General features: G+C 38.1%; 1 protein-coding gene across 1 annotated transcript; it reads right to left on the reverse strand.

Moving 5' to 3' along the window:
- Positions 1-7025: 7025 nt before the first annotated feature.
- KCNG1 (potassium voltage-gated channel modifier subfamily G member 1) lies at positions 7026-18809 on the reverse strand. The gene is made up of 2 exons (XM_053693732.1): positions 18051-18809; positions 7026-7890 (listed from the first exon to the last, which is right to left on the reverse strand). Exons 1-2 carry the CDS (start codon positions 18807-18809, stop codon positions 7120-7122), a joined length of 1530 nt encoding a protein of 509 aa, XP_053549707.1. The 3' UTR covers positions 7026-7119.
- Positions 18810-22746: the final 3937 nt, after the last annotated feature.

Consider the following 22746-nt stretch of genomic DNA (forward strand, 5'->3'; position numbering starts at 1 on the left):
GCTGCACGGAGCTCCCAAACTAAGCAGCCATCTCCTTCCAGCTCCAGGCTCCGCCCCCTTGGTAACATATTTAAAGGGACAGTAAACACTTTGTAATTACAAGGCATTGCTGTTTTGTTACTATGGAATATAATGTCAGCCAAGTCTGACTCTTTAAAACAAATTAACATCCTTTTTACTAGAATAACTTTTTTATAGCAAAAAATCACCCACCATTTTCCTTATGTGGAGTAACCAATCTGGACTTTAGTTCACAGACAATAAGGCTACCCACAGCCATAAAGTTACTAAACAATGCATTGATTTGAAGTTGTTAGCTGGCAAAGCCCATTAGGGACAATATGTAGCAGGGTTAGCATTGAGTAGGGTGCATATCAAGTTCTGAGAATTAGAAATTGCTCAATTTTCACTGCTAAATGAAATAAAAGTGGGCAAAATAATGAAAAATTATTGCAAGTGTGTTTTATTAGATATAACTAAAGATTTTATATAAAAATCTCAATGTGTTTACTGTCCCTTAAAATGTCTTTGTAGTAAAACAGAACACAATGACCTTTTCTCACACTATCTCTTGGTGATTAAATAAAGTGCAAAACAACCATTGGTTCAGGCCAGGTTCTATGAGATGAATCATCCCAGCACAACTAAAGCCTAAGAAAACAAAGCTGGCCGCAAGCGATCGTGTCATGGGAAGATGGAGATAAGGCAGGAGAGGCTGGAGAAGAACAAAAGCGAGCAATGCTATCTTTCCTGAAGAACAACAAACACAATCATATCCCTTCAATTACTCAAATAGCTTTTGCCTTTGAACATTGATTGCACTAGAAGTAAGATTTTTGCGCTCATATTATGAGTTGAAATTATGAATTGAAAGTAAACTGTTTTCGCTCCAGCTGTAACCCGACTAGTGCAAAAATCTGAAGTTAGAATATCGCATGCGTGTTCACGTATTCCCCTATAGAAGTCAATGGAGCAAAAAAAGTGGAAAAAAACGTAACACCCCAGTCTTGCGTAAACACGATTACATATTTTCATTTGCGCTAACCCAACATATTCCAATGTTCTTTTTATGCAGAATATGTTATGTTTATTCATAAATACATATTTCTACATATATCTGATGGTATTTTGATACAATATATATATATACCCATATATACAGTATATATATATATATATATATGCATGATTATATATATATATATATATATAGATATACTCATATATATATAGGAATATCTATTTGCAAGTACATAGAACATATTCTGCTATGTGCAGAACATTGGAATGTGAAATATTTACAGTAAATACATAGTTAAAACCTTTATTAAATATGAATATTGCATAGTTATGCTTTTACATATTTTCATCTACTTAACAGCAAAGGGCTCCAATGCACATATATATCTTTATGTGTTTATATTTGTATATGTCTGTAATTACATATATATATATATATATATATATATATACAAATGTACACATATATATCTTTAGTGATATGTACGCGTGTATCTCAATGTTAAAGCCCTTTGCCTGCCTTTGTTTTATGATTCTATGGTCATAGACAATTCTCCCTGATATTTGACATGATTGGATTATTCAGATACTGGCTTTTTTATATACAGTATATATTTGTCACTGTGTAGTATATTGTTAGTTGTAGCATTAAGTCCCACTGAGTATCCCAGCCTATTGGGAAGTCTTTTAAGAATAGAGTTACTCTGTAGGGAAAGTCTTCCACACATACACACAGACTTATATACAGTACATGCAGTCAATACTTATTTGTTGTAGCATTTATGAGGATATAAAGGAATTGTGTTTTTTTTATCAACATTTTTTAACAATGTGTTTTTTAGTTACTGGGTAGATATGTCATAGAATAAGGATATGAAGTGTGCGCCAATAGTAAATATAAAGTCTCTTAAAATTGTGTGCTGTATCTGAAGTGCCTTGGATGCACAACGTGCAATTCGATGATACAGAGCAAAACCTTCCATCATCCACATACCAATCAGAGTTTTAAGATCCAACATCATCTTACTTGCTCTACTCCATTTGTGGTCTACCTGTTGAATTGTACATGTGGATTGTATTACGTCGGTAAGACGGATGATGACATTAAAAAGAGGATGGCTAACCATCGGAGTGCCATCAGGATTGCACTCAAAGATGGCACATCGGAACAACCAGTGGCACGCCACTTTTTACAGATGAACCACACTGTGAAGGACTTGCGCTTCATACTTATTGATCATGTGCCACCTTTGATACGGGGAGGCAACAGAAAGAAGAAGCTCCTACAAATTGAGGCTAAGTGGATCCATAGACTTGGAACTGTGCAACCAGGTGGATTGAATGCAAATGTGGACTGGCATTGCTTCTTATAGCACCTATCCTTGAGTCATAACTGGGAGGATGTCTCTAAACATCCCATTTATTAATGAGAGTCCATGTACACTTTATTAAATCCTTGTGGATATATTAAGAATCTAAACGTAGCCTACCTACTAAAGATATCAGGTAATACCATACTCTAGGAGTTACGAAGTTCCACTCTCAGGTAGGACCCTAGTGATATAATGCCATATGATCCCATTATTTTATCCATTTGGTTACTCTAGCCTTGAGTTGTTTTAGACATATGTGGTGTCCTGTATATATCACCAGTTTACATGCTCAGACCCCTATTAAGAAATCACAGGCTTTAGATTATCCTCACCACTCTCTGTGATTTTCCCTTTCGTGAGTAACTAGGGAATCAGCCATTATGCACTTAGCAGGACAGATTTGATCCAATCCTTAGCTTATTTTTTGGCCTTTGTAGCACTATCACAGACGGCTCATAATTGAGATTGGCGCTAGATTCTGATTGTATAAATTATGGCCATATACTCCTCAATTTTTTGATATAATGGTCCCCTCTAGAATATTTAATTACATCTACTATAGTTCTAGAGATCTGTTTAGATTATATTATGTACCAACTAGTTTTACTCATCATGACTGCGGATAGATCTAGCACTGGATAACTCGCGATGAGATAGTCTATAGCTACCGCGTAGGTAGTTGTCATACAAGCAATCTCCCAAGTAGTTTAGCATGATGCGGTCAGATTGTGACATTAGTGAGGCTTATGTACTGATCTTTATATCGTTAAAGTGTTTGGTGGGTTGCCATGGTGATCTACTGCAGACATATGCATTTTGGCCTCTCTCTGGCGTGTTTGGTGACGTCACGGTAGGTTGCTATGACAACGCATAACAACGCTTAGGGCATTGATCTCCGGGAGTGGTCCAAGTTGTTAACCCGGATGATGACACGCCCCCTCAGACCACGCAGCGGTTAGCGTGTTAGCTAATGGCGGAATACCCATACACTTTGAGGATTTTCTAGAGTAGATGCTTCTTATGAATAGTAAGTTGATTTGCAGCCAAGTGATTAAATGTCTCCGTGTACATTATAAATGTATCCGTGTACATTATATGTGATATAAATAAGCCACTGCTCATGGTAACAATAAGCCCTGTGAACACCTCAAGTTTTAATTACAGAGTATATTATAAGTAGACAGATTTATTTTCTATCTTCTGTTGACATATTCCATAGCCACCCACTATATTGTCACTGATACACTATTACATTACATTATATAGTGATATACTACACATATGCTTTTTAAGAATATACACTTTTGTTGACATTATACAGGAATGTAATTGTTGTTTGTTTAATCTACATCCCTTATTGTTTGCTCTGGATGTACTTTGATTGGCTGAAATTTGATGGGGGAGGAGTTTGAGTCATTATTTAACACTGCTTGTTTCACATTTTGGGTTGTCTGAGGAAGGGGTGAATGCCCCGAAATGTCACTGCCGAATAAATTTTTGTGGTTTTGAAATCCAGCGAGTGCTTATTCATATTCAGATTATTCATTCCGTTAAGCACCCTGGTCTGTGTCTGGGTTGGCAAGTGAGAGTGCACTACATTGAAGTCTATATATATATATATATATATATATATATATATATATATATATATATATATATATATATATATATATATATATATATATATATATATATATACACAAATGTACACATATATATCTTTAGTGATATGTACGCGTGTATCTCAATGTTAAAGCCCTTTGCCTGCCTTTGTTTTATGATTCTATGGTCATAGACAATTCTCCCTGATATTTGACATGATTGGATTATTCAGATACTGGCTTTTTTATATACAGTATATATTTGTCACTGTGTAGTATATTGTTAGTTGTAGCATTAAGTCCCACTGAGTATCCCAGCCTATTGGGAAGTCTTTTAAGAATAGAGTTACTCTGTAGGGAAAGTCTTCCACACATACACACAGACTTATATACAGTACATGCAGTCAATACTTATTTGTTGTAGCATTTATGAGGATATAAAGGAATTGTGTTTTTTTTATCAACATTTTTTAACAATGTGTTTTTTAGTTACTGGGTAGATATGTCATAGAATAAGGATATGAAGTGTGCGCCAATAGTAAATATAAAGTCTCTTAAAATTGTGTGCTGTATCTGAATCTCTGGATCACAAAAGTTTAATTTTGACTCTCGTCCCTTTAAAGGGACAGTCTACTCCACAATTTTTAATGTTTAAAAAGATAGATAAACCCTTTATTACCCATTCCCCAGTTCTGCATAACCAACATTGTTATAGTAATACACTTTTTACCTCTGTGATTACCTTGTATCTAAGCCTCTGCAGACTGTACCCTAATTTCAGTTCTTTTGACAGACTTGCATTTTAGCCAATCATTGCCTTCTCATAAGTAACTTCACGGGCCTGAGCGCAATTTTATTTATATGGCACACATTAACTAACACCCTCAATCTGTGAAAAACTATCAATGCATTGAGATAAGAGGCGACCTTCAAGGGCTTAAAATTAGCATATGAGCCTACCTAGGTTTAGCTTTCAACTAAGACTATCAAGTGAACAAAGCAAATGTGATGATAAAAGTGAATACAAAAATTGTTTAAAATTGCATGCCCTATCTGAATCATGAAAGTTTAATTTTGACTAGACCGTCCCTTTAAGCAAAATTTGACTGGTTATAGTCCATGATGTAGTATTTTGGAGTATATTTCACACTTTCTTCCTATGTATTGACCCCCTTTTATTTTCTACTAGGTTACATATTGCAAATGCAAGATCATACCAGATTTTCTTAATTTTGAGCTTAAAGGGACATAATACTCATATGCTAAATCACTTGAAACTGATGCAGTATAACTGTAAAAAGCTGACAGGAAAATATCACCTGAGCATCTCTATGTAAAAAAGGAAGATATTTTACCTCACAATTTCCTCAGCTCAGCAGAGTAAGTTCTGTGTAAAAAGTTATACTCAGCTGCTCCCAGCTGCAGGTAAAAAAAAAATGAAGAAATGAACAGCAGCCAATCAGCATCAGCAGTGCTGAGGTCATGAACTCTTTTACTGTGATCTCATGAGATTTGACTTAACTCTCACGAGATTTCATAGTAAGCTGAATAGGGAAATAATATGAGAGTGTATGAGGCTCATCCCCTAAGCTGTCCCAGGACAGACACACTAAAATGCTGCTTAGAAATCCTTTACAATGGGAGGTGGCTACTGAGGAACTTTTGAGGTAAACTATCTTTCTTTTTTACATAGAGATGTTCAGGAGATATTTTCTAGTCAACTTTTTACAGCTATACTGCATCACTTTCAAGTGTTTAAACATTTGGGTATTATGGCCCTTTAAGTGTACAATAGTTGTCTTTTTTCGTAAAAAAAAAGATAAGCTTGTTTTCCTTTTATTACAATCACTTTACTTAATTAGCCCACTGCAGATCTCGACTTATTGTTATCACTGTCATGTTGATGGCTGCATCCACGCTAACTGAGTAACAAACATCTGTGTTTCCCAATGAGTCATTCCGATCTAATCTTCCATATGGGTTTCTGCATTCTTTATACACAATATTTATGGAAAGACATATTTGCCACTTTATTAAGCACAATTCATATTCTTACATCTGTCTATACATATAGCTACAGATTTCATATAAATAAAATAAATTATGACAAAAAAATATGATTTGATCCTGTTTTTAACTTTTCTTCATTGAAACAAAAATAAAAGATATTACATTTATATGCTGTTCAGAGATCAGTTGTTATTTTACAGTGAATTTAGAATAAAACTAATTAACTCTCTATATATTTTGGGACCAGCCCTTTCAACATATGCTACTGCATAATAAATACTAAATATGAGAATATGATTAAATACACCTGGATGTCTTATTAAAATATGTGCTTGTCAAAAGTGAAATCTACCCAGCTTTAGCCATTGTAACCATCATTTGTTGATCATCTTAAGTTTATATCACTTGATGTGTATATAATTGGTAATATGGTTAAACTGGAAGACCAAGTATTGAAGCAACTTGAAAGACATACCAAAAGATTTGTATGTTTAGTAACACTCAGTACACTTATACAGGTAAGATTGTTTTTTTTTTAAATAAAGCAACATTCTCCCAGACTCCCAAGAGACCAGGAATTCAAGATAATCCATACAAGCCCAGGCGGGTCAATCATTATCTTATTTTCATTGACTGATCCAGCTGTACTTCATCTCAGATGGACTTAAACCCTGGTCTATTTAAGGCCCTTAAAATCAGTAACCTCATCCATTAAAGGCTAGTAAAGTAAAAACCAAACTTTCATGATTCAGAGCATGACATTTTAAATAACTCTCCATTTAACTTTTATTATCAAGATTGTTTTTTCTCTTTCAAGCCTTTTTTTGAAGAGTAGGCCCAAGAGTAGCTGGACCCATCTGGCAAGCCAATGACAAATGGATGTAGCCACCAATCACCAGCTAGGTTCCAGCAGTGCATTGCTGCTCCTGAACCTACCAATATATGTTCTTCATTTAATATAGTATACTAAAAGTTTAATATGATAAAGTGCTCTTACGAATTATGAAAGTTTAATTCTGACTTTAAGTAACATAAGCTTTAATGTGCTTTCTCAGCAAACAATACTCAAGCAAAGCTATAAAGAAGCAGCTATGCATTCCAACTTTCCAAATAATTTAGTCAGTGTCCTTTGCCTCGGAAGACAAGCTGTCAAATAATATTTCATTCCCATGAGAGATATCGTTCATCTGAGATTTAGTCTTCATCAGCAGCTGTGCTCTCCTGCAAATCATTCTCTCTTGCTCTTGCTTCAGTTCAATATATGAACGAGAGAATGTATGGAAAATGGAAGTCACTGGAAATGCCATTAATAGGATGCCGCTCAGAATGCTGCTAAGGGCTACCACCTGGCCTGGTATGCTCCTGGGCACCATGTCACCATAACCCACTGTAGTCATGGTGATAACTGCCCACCAATAACATGCAGGGATACTGGTGAATTCCTGTGAGTCTGCCATCTCATTTTCTATTAAGTAAAGCAAGGGAGCAAAAAGGGCAATGGCTACGCAAAGGAAGAGAAGCAATAGTCCAAACTCTCGCGTACAACGTCTGGCAGTTAGTCCCAAAGTTTGTAGGCCCAATGAGTGCCTGGCAAGGCGCATCACGTACAAGATTCTCAAGGCACGGAGGATGCGCAGCACCAAACCCACTTTGTCCAAATAACTGTTCCCAGAACCTGGCCTCTTCTGTTCAGCTGATGTGTGGTCCACAATCAGCGTAATGTAATATGGCAATATGGCTACAATGTCAATGAGGTTGAGTGGCCTTCTTAAAAATGCAAACTTGCTCGGAGCCTGAATGAAGCGCAGCAGAAATTCAAGAGAAAACCAGCCAACACAAACAGATTCCACAATGAAAATATTGTAGCACATTTTAGAGCATTCCCCCTAAAAAAAACAGACAAAAATTAGAATCTATTAGATCAAAAAATAACAAGTGGTTAGCAAAGTAAAACAGTTAATTTCTACACATAAAATGAAAGTTGGCTAACTGTACATCTAAGGAGAAGCAACTAAAACCACATCTAAAAAAAGATTACAACTTTACATTGGCCTGCATAAGTGTGTTGAGGATAGCAGTCACAAAAGTCTATATTGCAGTTAAATAACATTTTAAGAACATTGTGTGATGAACCTGACAGTTGACCTAGTAGCTATTTATTGGTGCTTAAATGCTTAGTCATCTGACTCAGAATTTCGGTATAATAAAGGATTACAAAAGTCCAAATGGTAAGTAAGCATAACAAGTTTTTATTGTAGATGCCTGTAGATATAGTCTTATGTTGAACCCCACACATTTCCTTCCCATGAAAATATTACTATTCAAATAACTCATTATGAAGAGAAAGAGAAAACCAATATAAATATTGTATCTAGCCAAAAAAGATGACCACACTATAGTTAGCTAGTCAGTGATATAGCATCTCTACAGAACATCAGGGTATGATATACTTTTATGGAAGACAAAAATCATAACCTTAAGATTCTAAAAACAAAAAAGAAAGACTCATTCTCACAGTGTTTTCTGTAGATACAATTTGAGCTTTTGCAGAAAGCAATTAAGCTGGGACAACATGGCTTAAACTGTCCACAGCCATACTCAATCATATGCTGAATATACTTGGGGTAATGTATAAGATACAAACAACTAAGAACAAATGTACAAACACTGTTTTATCTCAATAAAAGCATGTAGGAGACCGCCTACTAATATTCAGTGTGCTATAAATATTATTTTTTTAAACTATTTTTAAAGTTTCTTAAAGAAACATTACACTAATAACTGTAAGCTGGCAAATTAAACCTAATTTCTGCAGGAAAGATTTAAAGGGACATAGTACTCTAAATTGTTATTTTCATTAACCCCTTCTGGACCAGTAATTTAGAGAAAAGCTTTCCCAAAGTTTTGGAGAATTCTTAGCATGTTTGCTATCGCTCCATTTAAACAACACCCCAAGGTATTGATCTATGCCCCTTTTGGTATATTTTATGGCACATTTTCACCGCCAAATGCGATCCTGTTAAAAAAATTGTTAACTTTTTCAACAACTTTGGGTTTCTTACTGAAATTATTTACATACCGCATGTAGAGTCATAACACAAATAGTTTGTTCATGAATAGCAGACATGCATGGCTTTGCCATTGCTTTATGTTAATAAAAAGCTCACTAATTGCAACTATGCACCACACTTCTAATATTACCGACAGTGAAAGGGTTAATCAGGCAGCTGGTAAAGTTAATTTTAGTTGTAGTGTAGAGATTACACTTCCACCTGACACCTCCCACCCCCTTATGCCTCCTAAACATCTCTCTTCCCTCCCTCACCCCCACCTAGTCACCACCATCTTATGGATTGGCAGACCGGTATGCAGGTTAAGGGCATTTTTTTTTGTTTTTTTATTTTTATTTCTATGTAGGGTTCCCTCCTCAACCCTCCTACCTCCCTGCTTCCTCCCAAACAGCTCTCTAACCCTCTCCCATCTCCCTAGAAGCCACCATCTTAGATACTGGCAGCTGTCTACCAGTACATAGTTTATACATTTTTTAACATATTTTCAACTGTATTTATTAATTTAAAAAAAATGTTTCTGTAGTGTAGCGATCAACTCTCCCCTTTTCCCCTTGAAGCGTTCATAGATATTGACCCCCTGCAGCCTGCCATCACACTTTTCTGTAGGGGACCCCTTCCCTCCCACCTTACCAAACTGTTTTGCTGTAGTGTAGGGAACCCTCCCCTCCCTCCCCCTTCTTTGATGTGACGCCCACCCACCTCCCTCCTGTCCTCCCACACCACCCACGGCATTTATTATTATTTTATTATTATTATCGGTTATTTCTAAAGCGCCAACAGATTCTGCAGGGCTAAAAAAACCTTTGCGGAGATGCCAAGGAATGAACGGCATAACCACAAGCCGATACAGACAGTGACACAGAGTGTTAATGTCTTCCTTACCATATAAAGGCAGATGGCTTCTGCCTCTGACTGCAGTCTTCGTTGTCAAAGCTGATAGCGGAGACCACAGCATGAGGTTGGACTTATGTACTACGTCAACAGTATACTCTAGGCAAAGTACTGTGTGATATAGTACCTATGTCCAATTAGGCGGTTGAAGGTTAGCAGGTAAACATATTAAAAATATGTTTTGCATGGAGAAGGTTAAGTAAACAGTGTTTAAATTTAAAGTGAAACTAACAGTAAGTGCATGGCTGTGTAGTCCTGCTTACTGGCTGATAAGGACACGTAACAAATTAGATTTTTTAGCACAGAAACTTCCATTTAAAATAAATAAATATAATATTTCAAACATTATCTTCAAGATAGATCAGAGAACAATTTTGAATATCATGTCCTTTAATATTCAAAGCATCATCTTCCTATTCTATTTCATGCAGAAGCAGTGGAAAATATTACCAAAAATTACTATTTTTAATGCATTAGAAGGACCAGTATTTTTAAGTTAAAATGTTGCCCACACCACAGCATCCAATTAAAGGGACATGTCAAGCATTAGATACCTAGCTATCAGTTGTACACAAACGTACTTTCTGATTCATTTCAACGTGTTATATGTTTATTTACATTTTCCATGCAAAGCAATAGTTTAATTTGTTTAACAGCTGCTCTTGTACATTAAAAAAGTTTGCCTTCAGTGTGCCTTAAATTAAATGCAGCATAAATCCCAAATCATTAAAGTAAAAGTTATCATTCAGAAGATCAACTAAAACATTTTCATAGTTGAGGATCAGAACTTTGAAATATGTCCCCTTTATAATATTTAGCACTTTCTTTCACTGGCAAATATGTTTAAGTTTATTATCTAATGTATAGCTTTTACTAAAACCAGCTTGCTGATTCTACTAATAAAAGGCACTAGAACAATGCAATTTGCAACAGGACAAAAATAAGTGGGCTATCACTTATTGTTCTCAAGAATGTGCCCATTGAAATGGGCTGAGTATGCAGGAGGAGTAGATCTCCTTATCCTCTCTCAGTCTCTTTACACAAAAGCCAATGCTTGCACATTTAAATTTTCATTTGTAGGTGATGGATTCCCAATGGTTTGTTGTCTGCAAACACAAATACACAGGTTCCCTGCTTGTGAACCTTTTATGCCAGCATGTTCAGAAAGATAGGCCTTACTGTGTGCTTAAATAGGCATTAAAGGGACAGTCTACACCATAATATTTATTGTTTTAAAAGATAGATAATGCCTTTATTACCCATTCCCTAGTTTTGCATGACCAACACAGTTATATTCATAAACTTTTTACCTCTGTGATTATCTTGTATCTAAGCCTCTGCAAACTGCCCCTTATTTCAGTTCTTTTGACAGACTTGCATTTTAGCCAATCAGTGCTGACTCCTAGGAACTCCACGTGCGTGAGCACAGTGTTATCTATATGAAACACATGAACTAACACCCTCTAGTGGTGAACAACTGTCAAAATGCCCTGAGCTAAGAGGCAGCCTTCAAGGGCTTAGAAATTAGCAAATTAACCTCCTAGATTTCAACTAAGAATACCAAGAGAACAAAGCAAAATTGGTGATATAAGTAAATTGGAAAATTGTTTAAAATTACATGCCCTATCTGAATAATTAAAATTTGTTTTGGACTAGACTGTCCCTTTAAACCTCTTGCTTTTTGTAAAAATGTAGCTTTGTCCTACACTCCGTAGAGAGACTAGATACCAAATTCTTTAACCTAAGCTTCTAAAATGCTGCAAATTGCCTATACCAACATTTTTTTTATTTGCATCATGTTTTACATAATATGAGTTTTGGATTTGTAGTGAATGTGAGACAAGCACATTTTTTTTGCACAAAAGAAGGGGTGTTTAAAGAGACATGAAACCCAAATTTTTTCTTTCATGATTTAGATAGAGCATGCAATTTTAAACATCTTTCTAATTTACTTCTATTATCTAATTTGCTTAATTCTCTTGATATCCTTTGCTGAAAGGCATATCTAGATAGGCTCAGTAGTGCTGATTGGTGGCTGCACATAGATGCATCGTGTGATTGGCTCAATCATGTGCATTGCGATTTTTCCACAAAGGATATCTAAAGAATGAAGCGAATTAGCCTTTAAAGAAGGATACCAAGATAACTAAGCAAAACTAATAATAGAAATACAAAGTTACAATAGAAAGTTGCAAAAATATCATGCTCTTTCCTATCCATTTAAGTTTAATTTTGACTTTAATTTAAGTTAATTTAATTATTATACTAAATCAATAAAGATGTCTTCATCTCTCATCTTATCTTAAATCTATTGGGGCCTATTTATCAAAGGTCTTGCGGACCTGATCCGACATTGCGGATCAGGTCCGCAAGACCTCACTGAATGCGGAGAGCAATATACTCTCTGTATTCAGCATTGCACCAGCACCTCACAAGAGCTGCTGGTGCAACGCCACCCCCCTGTAGACTCGCGGCCAATGGGCTGCCAGCAGGGGGGTGTCAATCAACCCTGTCCGCCTCATCAGAGCAGGCGGACAGGGTTATGGAGCAGCTGTCTTTGTGACCGTTGCTTCATAACTGGTGTTTCTGGCGAGTCTGAAGATTCGCCAGAAACACGGGCCTTCAAGCTTGATAAATGGGCCCCATTGTCATTGAAACAGATTAAATGACATCCTAAGACAAACATGATGCAATAAACAGGGTTACCGGCATACTACCTATTTCTGTTCCCTGTAGCTCATTTACAAGCTCAGCTTTATTAGTATATACATAGGTACAGCGCTCTCTCTCTCTCTCTCTCTCTCTCTCTCTCTCTCTCTCTCTCTCTCTCTCTCTCTCTCTCCATGGAGCACATTCACCAAGCAACCAGGGAAGTCTGTGAAGTGGAAAAAGTGGAAGTGCTAGCTGGAAGAATTGCACTACAATATTTAGCTGCAAAAATAAATAAATATATCCATAAACTAGTATTTTTAAAGGGAGAGTCTAGTATAAAGATTTTATTAGAACATTTTATTTTTAAACAAGTTTCTTTATCCCCTGCAAAGGGATTAAATACATAGGGCCCCATTGTATCAAATGGCATGCAGACAGTTTCTCAACTGGAGAAGCTGTCCGCATGCTGTCACTGCATATGGCCAGCAGATCTGTTTGTTCGCTGGACCGTATGCATCATTACACACTCTGCTGGACCGTATGCATCATTACACACTCTGCTGGACCGTATGCATCATTACACACTCTGCTAGACTGTATGCATCATTACACACTCTGCTGGACCGTATGCATCATTACACACTCTGCTGGACCGTATGCATCATTACACACTCTGCTGGACCGTATGCATCATTACACACTCTGCTGGACTGTATGCATCATTACACAATCTGCCGGACCGTATGCATCATTACACACTCTGCTGGACCGTATGCATCATTACACACTCTGCTGGACCGTATGCATCATTACATACTCTGCTGGACCGTATGCATCATTACACACTCTGCTGGACTGTATGCATCATTACACACTCTTCTGGACCGTATGCATCATTACACACTCTGCTGGACTGTATGCATCATTACACAATCTGCTGGACCGTATGCATCATTACACACTCTGCTGGACTGTATGCATCATTACACAATCTGCTGGACTGTATGCATCATTACACACTCTGCTGGACTGTATGCATCATTACACACTCTGCTGGACCGTATGCATCATTACACACTCTGCTGGACCGTATGCATCATTACACACTCTGCTGGACCGTATGCATCATTACACACTCTGCTGGACCGTAAGCATCATTACACACTCTGCTGGACTGTATGCATCATTACACAATCTGCTGGACCGTATGCATCATTACACACTCTGCTGGACCGTATGCATCATTACACACTCTGCTGGACTGTATGCATCATTACACACTCTGCTGGACTGTATGCATCATTACACACTCTGCTGGACTGTATGCATCATTACACACTCTGCTGGACCGTATGCATCATTACACACTCAGCTGGACTGTATGCATCATTACACACTCTGCTGGGCTGTATGCATCATTACACACTCTGCTGGACCGTATGCATCATTACACACTCTGCTGGACCGTATGCATCATTACACACTCTGCTGGACCGTATGCATCATTACACACTCTGCTGGACCGTATGCATCATTACACACTCTGCTGGACCGTATGCATCATTACACACTCTGCTGGACCGTATGCATCATTACACATTCTGCTGGACCGTATGCATCATTACACACTCTGCTGGACCGTATGCATCATTACACACTCTGCTGGACTGTATGCATCATTACACACGCTGCTGGACTGTATGCATCATTACACACTCTGCTGTACCGTATGCATCATTACACACTTTGCTGGACCGTATGCATCATTACACACTCTGCTTGACCGTATGCATCATTACACATTCTGCTGGACCGTATGCATCATTACACACTCTGCTGGACCGTATGCATCATTACACACTCTGCTGGACCGTATGCATCATTACACACTCTGCTGGACTTTACGCATCATTACACACTCTGCTGGACTGTATGCATCATTACACACTCTGCTGGACTGTATGCATCATTACACAATCTGCTGGACCGTATGCATCATTACACACTCTGCTGGACCGTATGCATCATTACACACTCTGCTGGACTGTATGCATCATTACACAATCTGCTGGACCGTATGCATCATTACACACTCTGCTGGACTGTATGCATCATTACACACTCTGCTGGACTGTATGCATGATTACACACTCTGCTAGACTGTATGCATCATTACACACTCTGCTGGACCGTATGCATCATTACACACTCTGCTGGACTGTATGCATCATTACACACTCTGCTGGACCGTATGCGTATGCATCATTACATACTCTGCTGGACTGTATGCATCATTACACAATCTGCTGGACCGTATGCATCATTACACACTCTGCTGGACCGTATGCATCATTACATACTCTGCTGGACTGTATGCATCATTACACAATCTGCTGGACCGTATGCATCATTACACACTCTGCTGGACTGTATGCATCATTACACACTCTGCTGGACTGTATGCATCATTACACACTCTGCTGGACCGTATGCATCATTACACACTCTGCTGGACCGTATGCATCATTACACACTCTGCTGGACTGTATGCATCATTACACAATCTGCTGGACCGTATGCATCATTACACACTCTGCTGGACTGTATGCATCATTACACACTCTGCTGGACTGTATGCAGCATTACACACTCTGCTGGACTGTATGCATCATTACACACTCTGCTGGACCGTATGCATCATTACACACTCTGCTGGACCGTATGCATCATTACACACTCTGCTGGACTTTATGCATCATTACACACTCTGCTGGACTGTATGCATCATTACACACTCTGCTGGACCGTATGCATCATTACACACTCTGCTGGACCGTATGCATCATTACACACTCTGCTGGACTGTATGCATCATTACACACTCTGCTGGACTGTATGCATCATTACACACTCTGCTGGACCGTATGCATCATTACACACTCTGCTGGACCGTATGCATCATTACACACTCTGCTGGACTGTATGCATCATTACACAATCTGCTGGACCGTATGCATCATTACACACTCTGCTGGACTGTATGCATCATTACACACTCTGCTGGACTGTATGCGTATGCATCATTACATACTCTGCTGGACTGTATGCATCATTACACAATCTGCTGGACCGTATGCATCATTACACACTCTGCTGGACCGTATGCATCATTACATACTCTGCTGGACTGTATGCATCATTACACAATCTGCTGGACCGTATGCATCATTACACACTCTGCTGGACCGTATGCATCATTACACACTCTGCTTGACCGTATGCATCATTACACACTCTGCTGGACCCTATGCATCATTACACACTCTGCTGGACCGTATGCATCTTTACACACTCTGCTGGACCGTATGCATCATTACACACTCTGCTGGACTTTATGCATCATTACACACTCTGCTGGACTGTATGCATCATTACACACTCTGCTGGACTGTATGCATCATTACACAATCTGCTGGACCGTATGCATCATTACACACTCTGCTGGACTGTATGCATCATTACACAATCTGCTGGACCGTATGCATCATTACACACTCTGCTGGACTGTATGCATCATTACACACTCTGCTGGACTGTATGCATCATTACACACTCTGCTAGACTGTATGCATCATTACACACTCTGCTGGACCGTATGCATCATTACACACTCTGCTGGACTGTATGCATCATTACACACTCTGCTGGACCGAATGCATCATTACACACTCTGCTGGACCGTATGCATCATTACATACTCTGCTGGACTGTATGCATCATTACACAATCTGCTGGACCGTATGCATCATTACACACTCTGCTGGACCGTATGCATCATTACACACTCTGCTGGACTGTATGCATCATTACACAATCTGCTGGACCGTATGCATCATTACATACTCTGCTGGACTGTATGCATCATTACACACTCTGCTGGACTGTATGCATCATTACACACTCTGCTGGACTACCTCAGAGTTTGTGCTCATGTATCACTCCTGATAAGGATATAGCTGAGACAATCAGGTGCAGGCATTCATGTGTGTGGCCAAGCACAGGTCGTATGCTCAGCTTGAGCAGAATATAAGTGTTCCTGGAGTGCAACTGCAACTATGGGGCTGATTTATCAAGCTCTGTATGGAGCTTGATGCCCCTGTTTCTGCACAAGCCTTCTAAAGACTGCTGCTCCATAACTTGTACTCCTGCTCTGAGGCCGCAGACAGAAATTAACCCGTTTGAATACAATCAGGTTGATTGAGACCCCCTGCTAGCAGCCAATTGGCTGTGAATCTGCAAGGAGGGCGGCATTGCACAAGCAGTTCACAAGAACTGCTTGTGCAATGATAAATGCCGACAGCATATGCTGTCGGCATTTATCGATGTGCGGTGGATATGATACGCTACATCGTATCATGTCCGCTCGCACTATAATAAATTGGCCCCTAAGTGTTTAACCCTTTTGAAGGTGATACATTTATAATAAAAGAAGATATTTGTTTAGAAATTAAATGCTGTATTAAAATAGAACATTTTATTTTTACACTGAAATATCCCTTTCATTCTTCTAGTCACTTTATATTTTCTATTTATATGGTCTGTCTCATCTAGGAACAAGGCAAATTGTGTCATTTTAAAACTATACTGACATCTGTGTATTTAGTTAAAGGGACACTGAACCCAAATTTTTTCTTTTGTGATTCAGATAGAGCATGCAATTTTAAGCAACTTTCTAATTTACTCCTATTATCAAATTTTCTTTGTTCTCTTGCTATATTTATTTGAAAAAGAAGGCATCTAAGCTTTTTTTTTATTCAGGACTCTGGACAGCACTTTTTTATTAGTGGATGAATTTATCCACCAATCAGTAAGAACAACCCAGGTTGTTCACCAAAAATGGGCCGGCATCTAAACTTACATTCTTGCATTTCAAGTAAAGATACCAAGAGAATGAAGAAAATGTGATAATAGGAGTAAATTAGAAAGTTGCTTAAAATGTCATGCTCTATCTGAATCAAGAAAGAAAAAAAATTGGGTTCAGTGTCCCTTTCAGTCTAAAACATCCTAGTGCCATTAGGTTTACAATAAAAAATAAATATTTTGTTAACAAAAACGTAGGGCTAAATTTAAATATAAAAATACCACAGATGTTAAAAACCTAATTTTAATTAACATAGAAATACAAGTTAAAAAAACACACTATTCGCTTTAACACATTAGGTGTTAAAAGCACAAAATATATTATAATCAGGTATCTTTAAGGCTAGGACCTAAATTTGCTTAGCAAACATACTTTTTAAATTACATGCTGAATTAGAGGCCAACTGGAACATTTGAAAAAAATAAAAATTAAAGTGTCAAATTATTTGTTGAGTGAAAGTATTTGTGGGATAGGAAAGTTTTATGTTTAAATATAAAATAATAAACCTTACTTTTTCTTCTTCCTCTCTTAGGTCTGGCATTGTACTGATAGACAGATTTACAGCAGTGATGGTCACAAACAGTACGGACAAACAGGCAAAGATTTTTCCAGGAAGTCCAGACTGTGGCTTCTCCACCATGTTATGTAAGTGGCGCATGCACTTGTCAAACCGGCTCTCTTCCTCAGGCTCCGATGAGTTTTCATTCTCTATCAACTCATCTTCCCTCAAGTTCAGCTCAGCAAATTCTTCCATTTTTTGAATGTATCTCCTCTTGCAGCACCACTCCAGACTGTTCTCCTCGATACCCCAGTAAAGCAGCTCTTCCTGGAAAGAGAGCGCGCACATCTCCCTCAAAAGTCGCAGCTTCCCAACACGCAGAAAAGTCAAAATAGTTCTGAAGGCTCCAGGGTTACGATCAAAGAAAAACTCATTGCAAGTTACATCATAGTCATCACATATGCTTAAAATCTCATCAAAATTGTTGCACATTTTAAGCTGCCCAAGACGAGTCATGGGGAATTCATCCAGTGTTGTCCACGGCAGTAAATACCTGATGCCCCCAACATTTATAATGGCGTGGTGCTTGCGATCTTCTAAGTGAGAATTTTTAAAGATATCATCTGCTGGATGTAGTAGTTGGGCCCTTCTGTAAAAAATTCCTTTAAGAGATTCAGTCTCTGCATAGAAGCTTTGGTTAAATGAGGCATCAGAAGCACAACTTAGGGCACTGTAGTCATAATCTGAATTTTCCCCTCCTAAAAGTGTCATCTTGATTAAAAATGACTCACATTCCTTGAATGGACTTATCGGAAAATTCTGCAAGAAACAAATAATATAAATAACCATTATGTTGATTGTTCCAAAAGTATACATTGCCAAAATATACTTATATTAAACAGCTTCTACAGTTATAGCAGATTGATTTAGTAAGGCTAACACTTCTAATAAGCTTTATTTCATTATGAGGTCAAACAGGTTGAGGAATCCAGCTGTCTTCTCCCCAATTCAAATAGAATCTATTTTGGGTAGTAAATATCCTAAAATTCAAATTTTAATTTTTGGTTCACACATCTGAGCCTAAACCAATAAAGGGACAGAAAAGTGATGGTATATTCTAATGAGCTACAGTATTTTAATAGTGCACTATTAAATGCTTCAACCCTGTTTATCCCATGATTTTGTACTTATACAAAAAAAAAAAAGTAGATCCATAACGCCCTCAAAAAGATTTAGGGCCAGATTACTTTGCTAAAGTGATATTTGCGCTCCACTTTGTAATACACAAATGTGCACTGGTATTGCGAGTTAGGTGTAATGCGAATGCAACCTTCTGTTCACATTGCACGGAAGCATTGCGCTCATGAGAGCGCGCTTCCATAGGCTCCAATGGGAGCCTCGTTCTCATGCCAGCAGACACGGCATGACAACTAGCGCAGCAAAGGGGGTAAGTCGCACAGCTATGGGCAGTAAATGTAAATATATATATATGTATATGAATATATATACCTATATATTTATGTATTATTATGTGTATATACATACACATATTAACACATAAATATATATGTATATAAGCATATACATACACTGTATATATTTACAGGGAACACAGTTCACATAAACCGCAATGTAAAGACACTTTTCACACCCCACAGCCGACAACTTTAGCCCCCAAAAACTGCATAGTGCAGTTTTTTTTTAAAAAAAAAACTGTTACTTTTTAAAAAAAATAAAATAAAGGAAACTAACACTAAATTTTGGGGGCAATTTGGGGACCTTTAGAAAATTAACCAGAGGTCTGACCTCTGGTTAAATTTTGGAGCACTAATTGCTACCACGAGCTTGCGGTAGCAATAAACAGCCACTTGTAATGACTGCTTATTTATCACGCACCAACAAACAGGCAAATTTGCCCGTTTGTGGGCACGCAATAAATTTGCGCTCTACTTGTAATGTAGCCCTTAAAGGGACATAAAACCCAAAATGTTTCTTTCATGATTCAGATAGAACATAACATTTTTTAACAACTTTCCAATTTACTTCTATTATAAAATTTTATTTGTTTCATGTTATCCTTTGTTGAAAAGCAGGGATTTAAGTTCAGTAGTGTGCACAAGTCCGCAGCACTATATGGCAGCAGTTTAGCAACAATGTTTTACATTAGTAGGAGCACTAGATGGCAGCACTATTTCCTATCATGTAGTGCTCCAGACATGTGCACGCTACCTACCTAGATATATCTTCAAAAATGAATAACATAAGAACAAAGCAAATTTGATAATAGTAGTAATGAGAAAACTTTTTAAAATTGTAAGCTCTGTCTGAATCATAAAAGAAAATGTTTGGGTTTCATGTCCCTTTAAACAGCTATTCCACATAATCTGGGGTCAATAAAGTGGCACTTTGAGGTTCAGTAAAATTATTGGTAATTTATTTTCATAGCAGTGACTTGAATTGACAAACAAACAAAAAGTGTCAGTATGGCAGTTTTTCATGTGTTTTTACTTGATGCATAACAAACTATCAATTTTATTACACAACTGAGCAGTAAATGATACATTCTACAAGCTAGGGGTTATAACAAAAAACAACTGGATAATATCTATGATGAGGTTAAGAAATTAACCCCTTAGTGACCAGAGCACTTTTCCATTTTCTGTCCGTTTGGGACCAAGGCTATTTTTACATTTCTGCGGTGTTTGTGTTTAGCTGAAATTTTCCTCTTACTCATTTACTGTACCCACACATATTATATACCGTTTTTCTCGCCATTAAATGGACTTTCTAAAAATACCATTATTTTCATCATATCTTATAATTTACTATAAAAAAAATTATAAAATATGAGGAAAAATGGAAAAAAACACACTTTTTCTAACTTTGAACCCCAAAATCTGTTACATATCTACAACCACCAAAAAACACCCATGCTAAATTGTTTCTAAATTTTGTCCTGAGTTTAGAAATACCCAATGTTTACATCTTCTTTGCTTTTTTTGTAACTTATAGGGCCATAAATACAAGTAGCACTTTGCTATTTTCAAACCATTTTTTTTCAAAATTAACGCTAGTTACATTAGAACACTAATATCTTTCAGGAATCCCTGAATATCCATTGACATGTATATATTTTTTTTTAGAAGACATCCCAAATTATTGATCTAGGCCCATTTTGGTATATTTCATGCCACCATTTCACCGCCAAATGCGATCAAATACAAAAAATTGTTCACTTTTTCACGAATTTTTTCACAAACTTTCAGTTTCTCACTGAAATTATTTACATACTGCTTGTGCAATTATGGCATAAATGGTTGTAAATTCTTCTCTGGCATCCCCTTTGTTCAGAAATAGCAGACATATATGGCTTTGGCATTGCTTTTTGGTAATTAGAAGGCCGCTAAATGCCACTGCGCACCACACGTGTATTATGCCCAGCAGTGAAGGGGTTAATTAGGGAGCATGTAAGGAGCTTTTTGGGGGTAATTTTAGCTTTAGTGTAGTGTAGTAGACAACCCCAAGTATTGATCTAGGCCCATTTTGGTATATTTCATGCCACCATTTCACCGCCAAATGCGATCAAATTAAAAAAAACGTAAAATTTTTCATAATTTTAGGTTTCTCACTGAAATAATTTACAAACAGCTTGTACAATTATGGCACAAATGGTTGTAAATGCTTCTCTGGGATCCCCTTTGTTCAGAAATAGCAGACATATATGACTTTGGAGTTGCTTTTTGGTAATTAGAATGCTGCTAAATGGCGCTGCGCATCACACGTGTATTATGGCTAGCAGTGAAGGGGTCAATTAGGTAGCTTGTAGGGAGCTTGCAGGGTTAATTTTAGCTTTAGTGTAAAGATCAGCCTCCCACCTGAAACATCAGACCCCCTGATCCCTCCCAAACATCTCTCTTCCCTCCCCTACCCCACAAATGTCCCCGCCATCTTAAGTACTGGCAGAAACTCTGCCAGTACTAAAATAAAAGGTATATTTGGGCTTTTTTGTGCATTTTTTGTTAGCATATTTACATATGCTTCTGTGTAGGGATCCCCCTTAGCCCCCAACCTCACTGATCCCCCACTAAACAGCTCTCTAACCCTCCCCCTCTGACTTAATGTGCGCCATCTTGGGTACTGGCAGCTGTCTGCCAGTACCCAGTTTAGTGAAAAAAAGCTTTTTTTTAAATAAAATATGTCCCTTTTCTGTAGTGTAGCTTTCCCCCCCCCCAAGACCAACCCCCACCCCTTCCAGATCCCTTAGATGGTTTTTCAAAATAAAGTTTATTAAATTTTTTTTTTACTTTTACTTTTTAACTTTTCTGTAGTGTAGCGGTTCCCACCCGCTCCCGCCCCGTGCACGCGCCCGCCCGCCACCCCCCCGTGCACGCGCGCGCGCCCGTGCGCGCCCCCGACGGTCCCGATCCCGATCCCGCCCCCCGTGACGTCACGCGCAACACCGATGGCCGCCCACCCGCCTCCCAATTCGGCTCCCACCCACCAACGATACCGGCCATCGATGTCCGGTGCAGAGAGGGCCACAGAGTGGCTCTCTCTGCATCGGATGGCCATGTATGGTTATTGCAGGATGCCTCCATATCGAGGCATCACTGCAATAACCGGAAAGCAGCTGGAAGCGAGCAGGATCGCTTCCAGCTGCTTTCCACACCGAGGACGTGCAGGGTACGTCCTCAGGCATTAACTGCCT

Source organism: Bombina bombina, chromosome 1 (assembly GCF_027579735.1).
Source record: "Bombina bombina isolate aBomBom1 chromosome 1, aBomBom1.pri, whole genome shotgun sequence".
NCBI classification, from domain to species: Eukaryota; Metazoa; Chordata; class Amphibia; order Anura; family Bombinatoridae; genus Bombina; species Bombina bombina.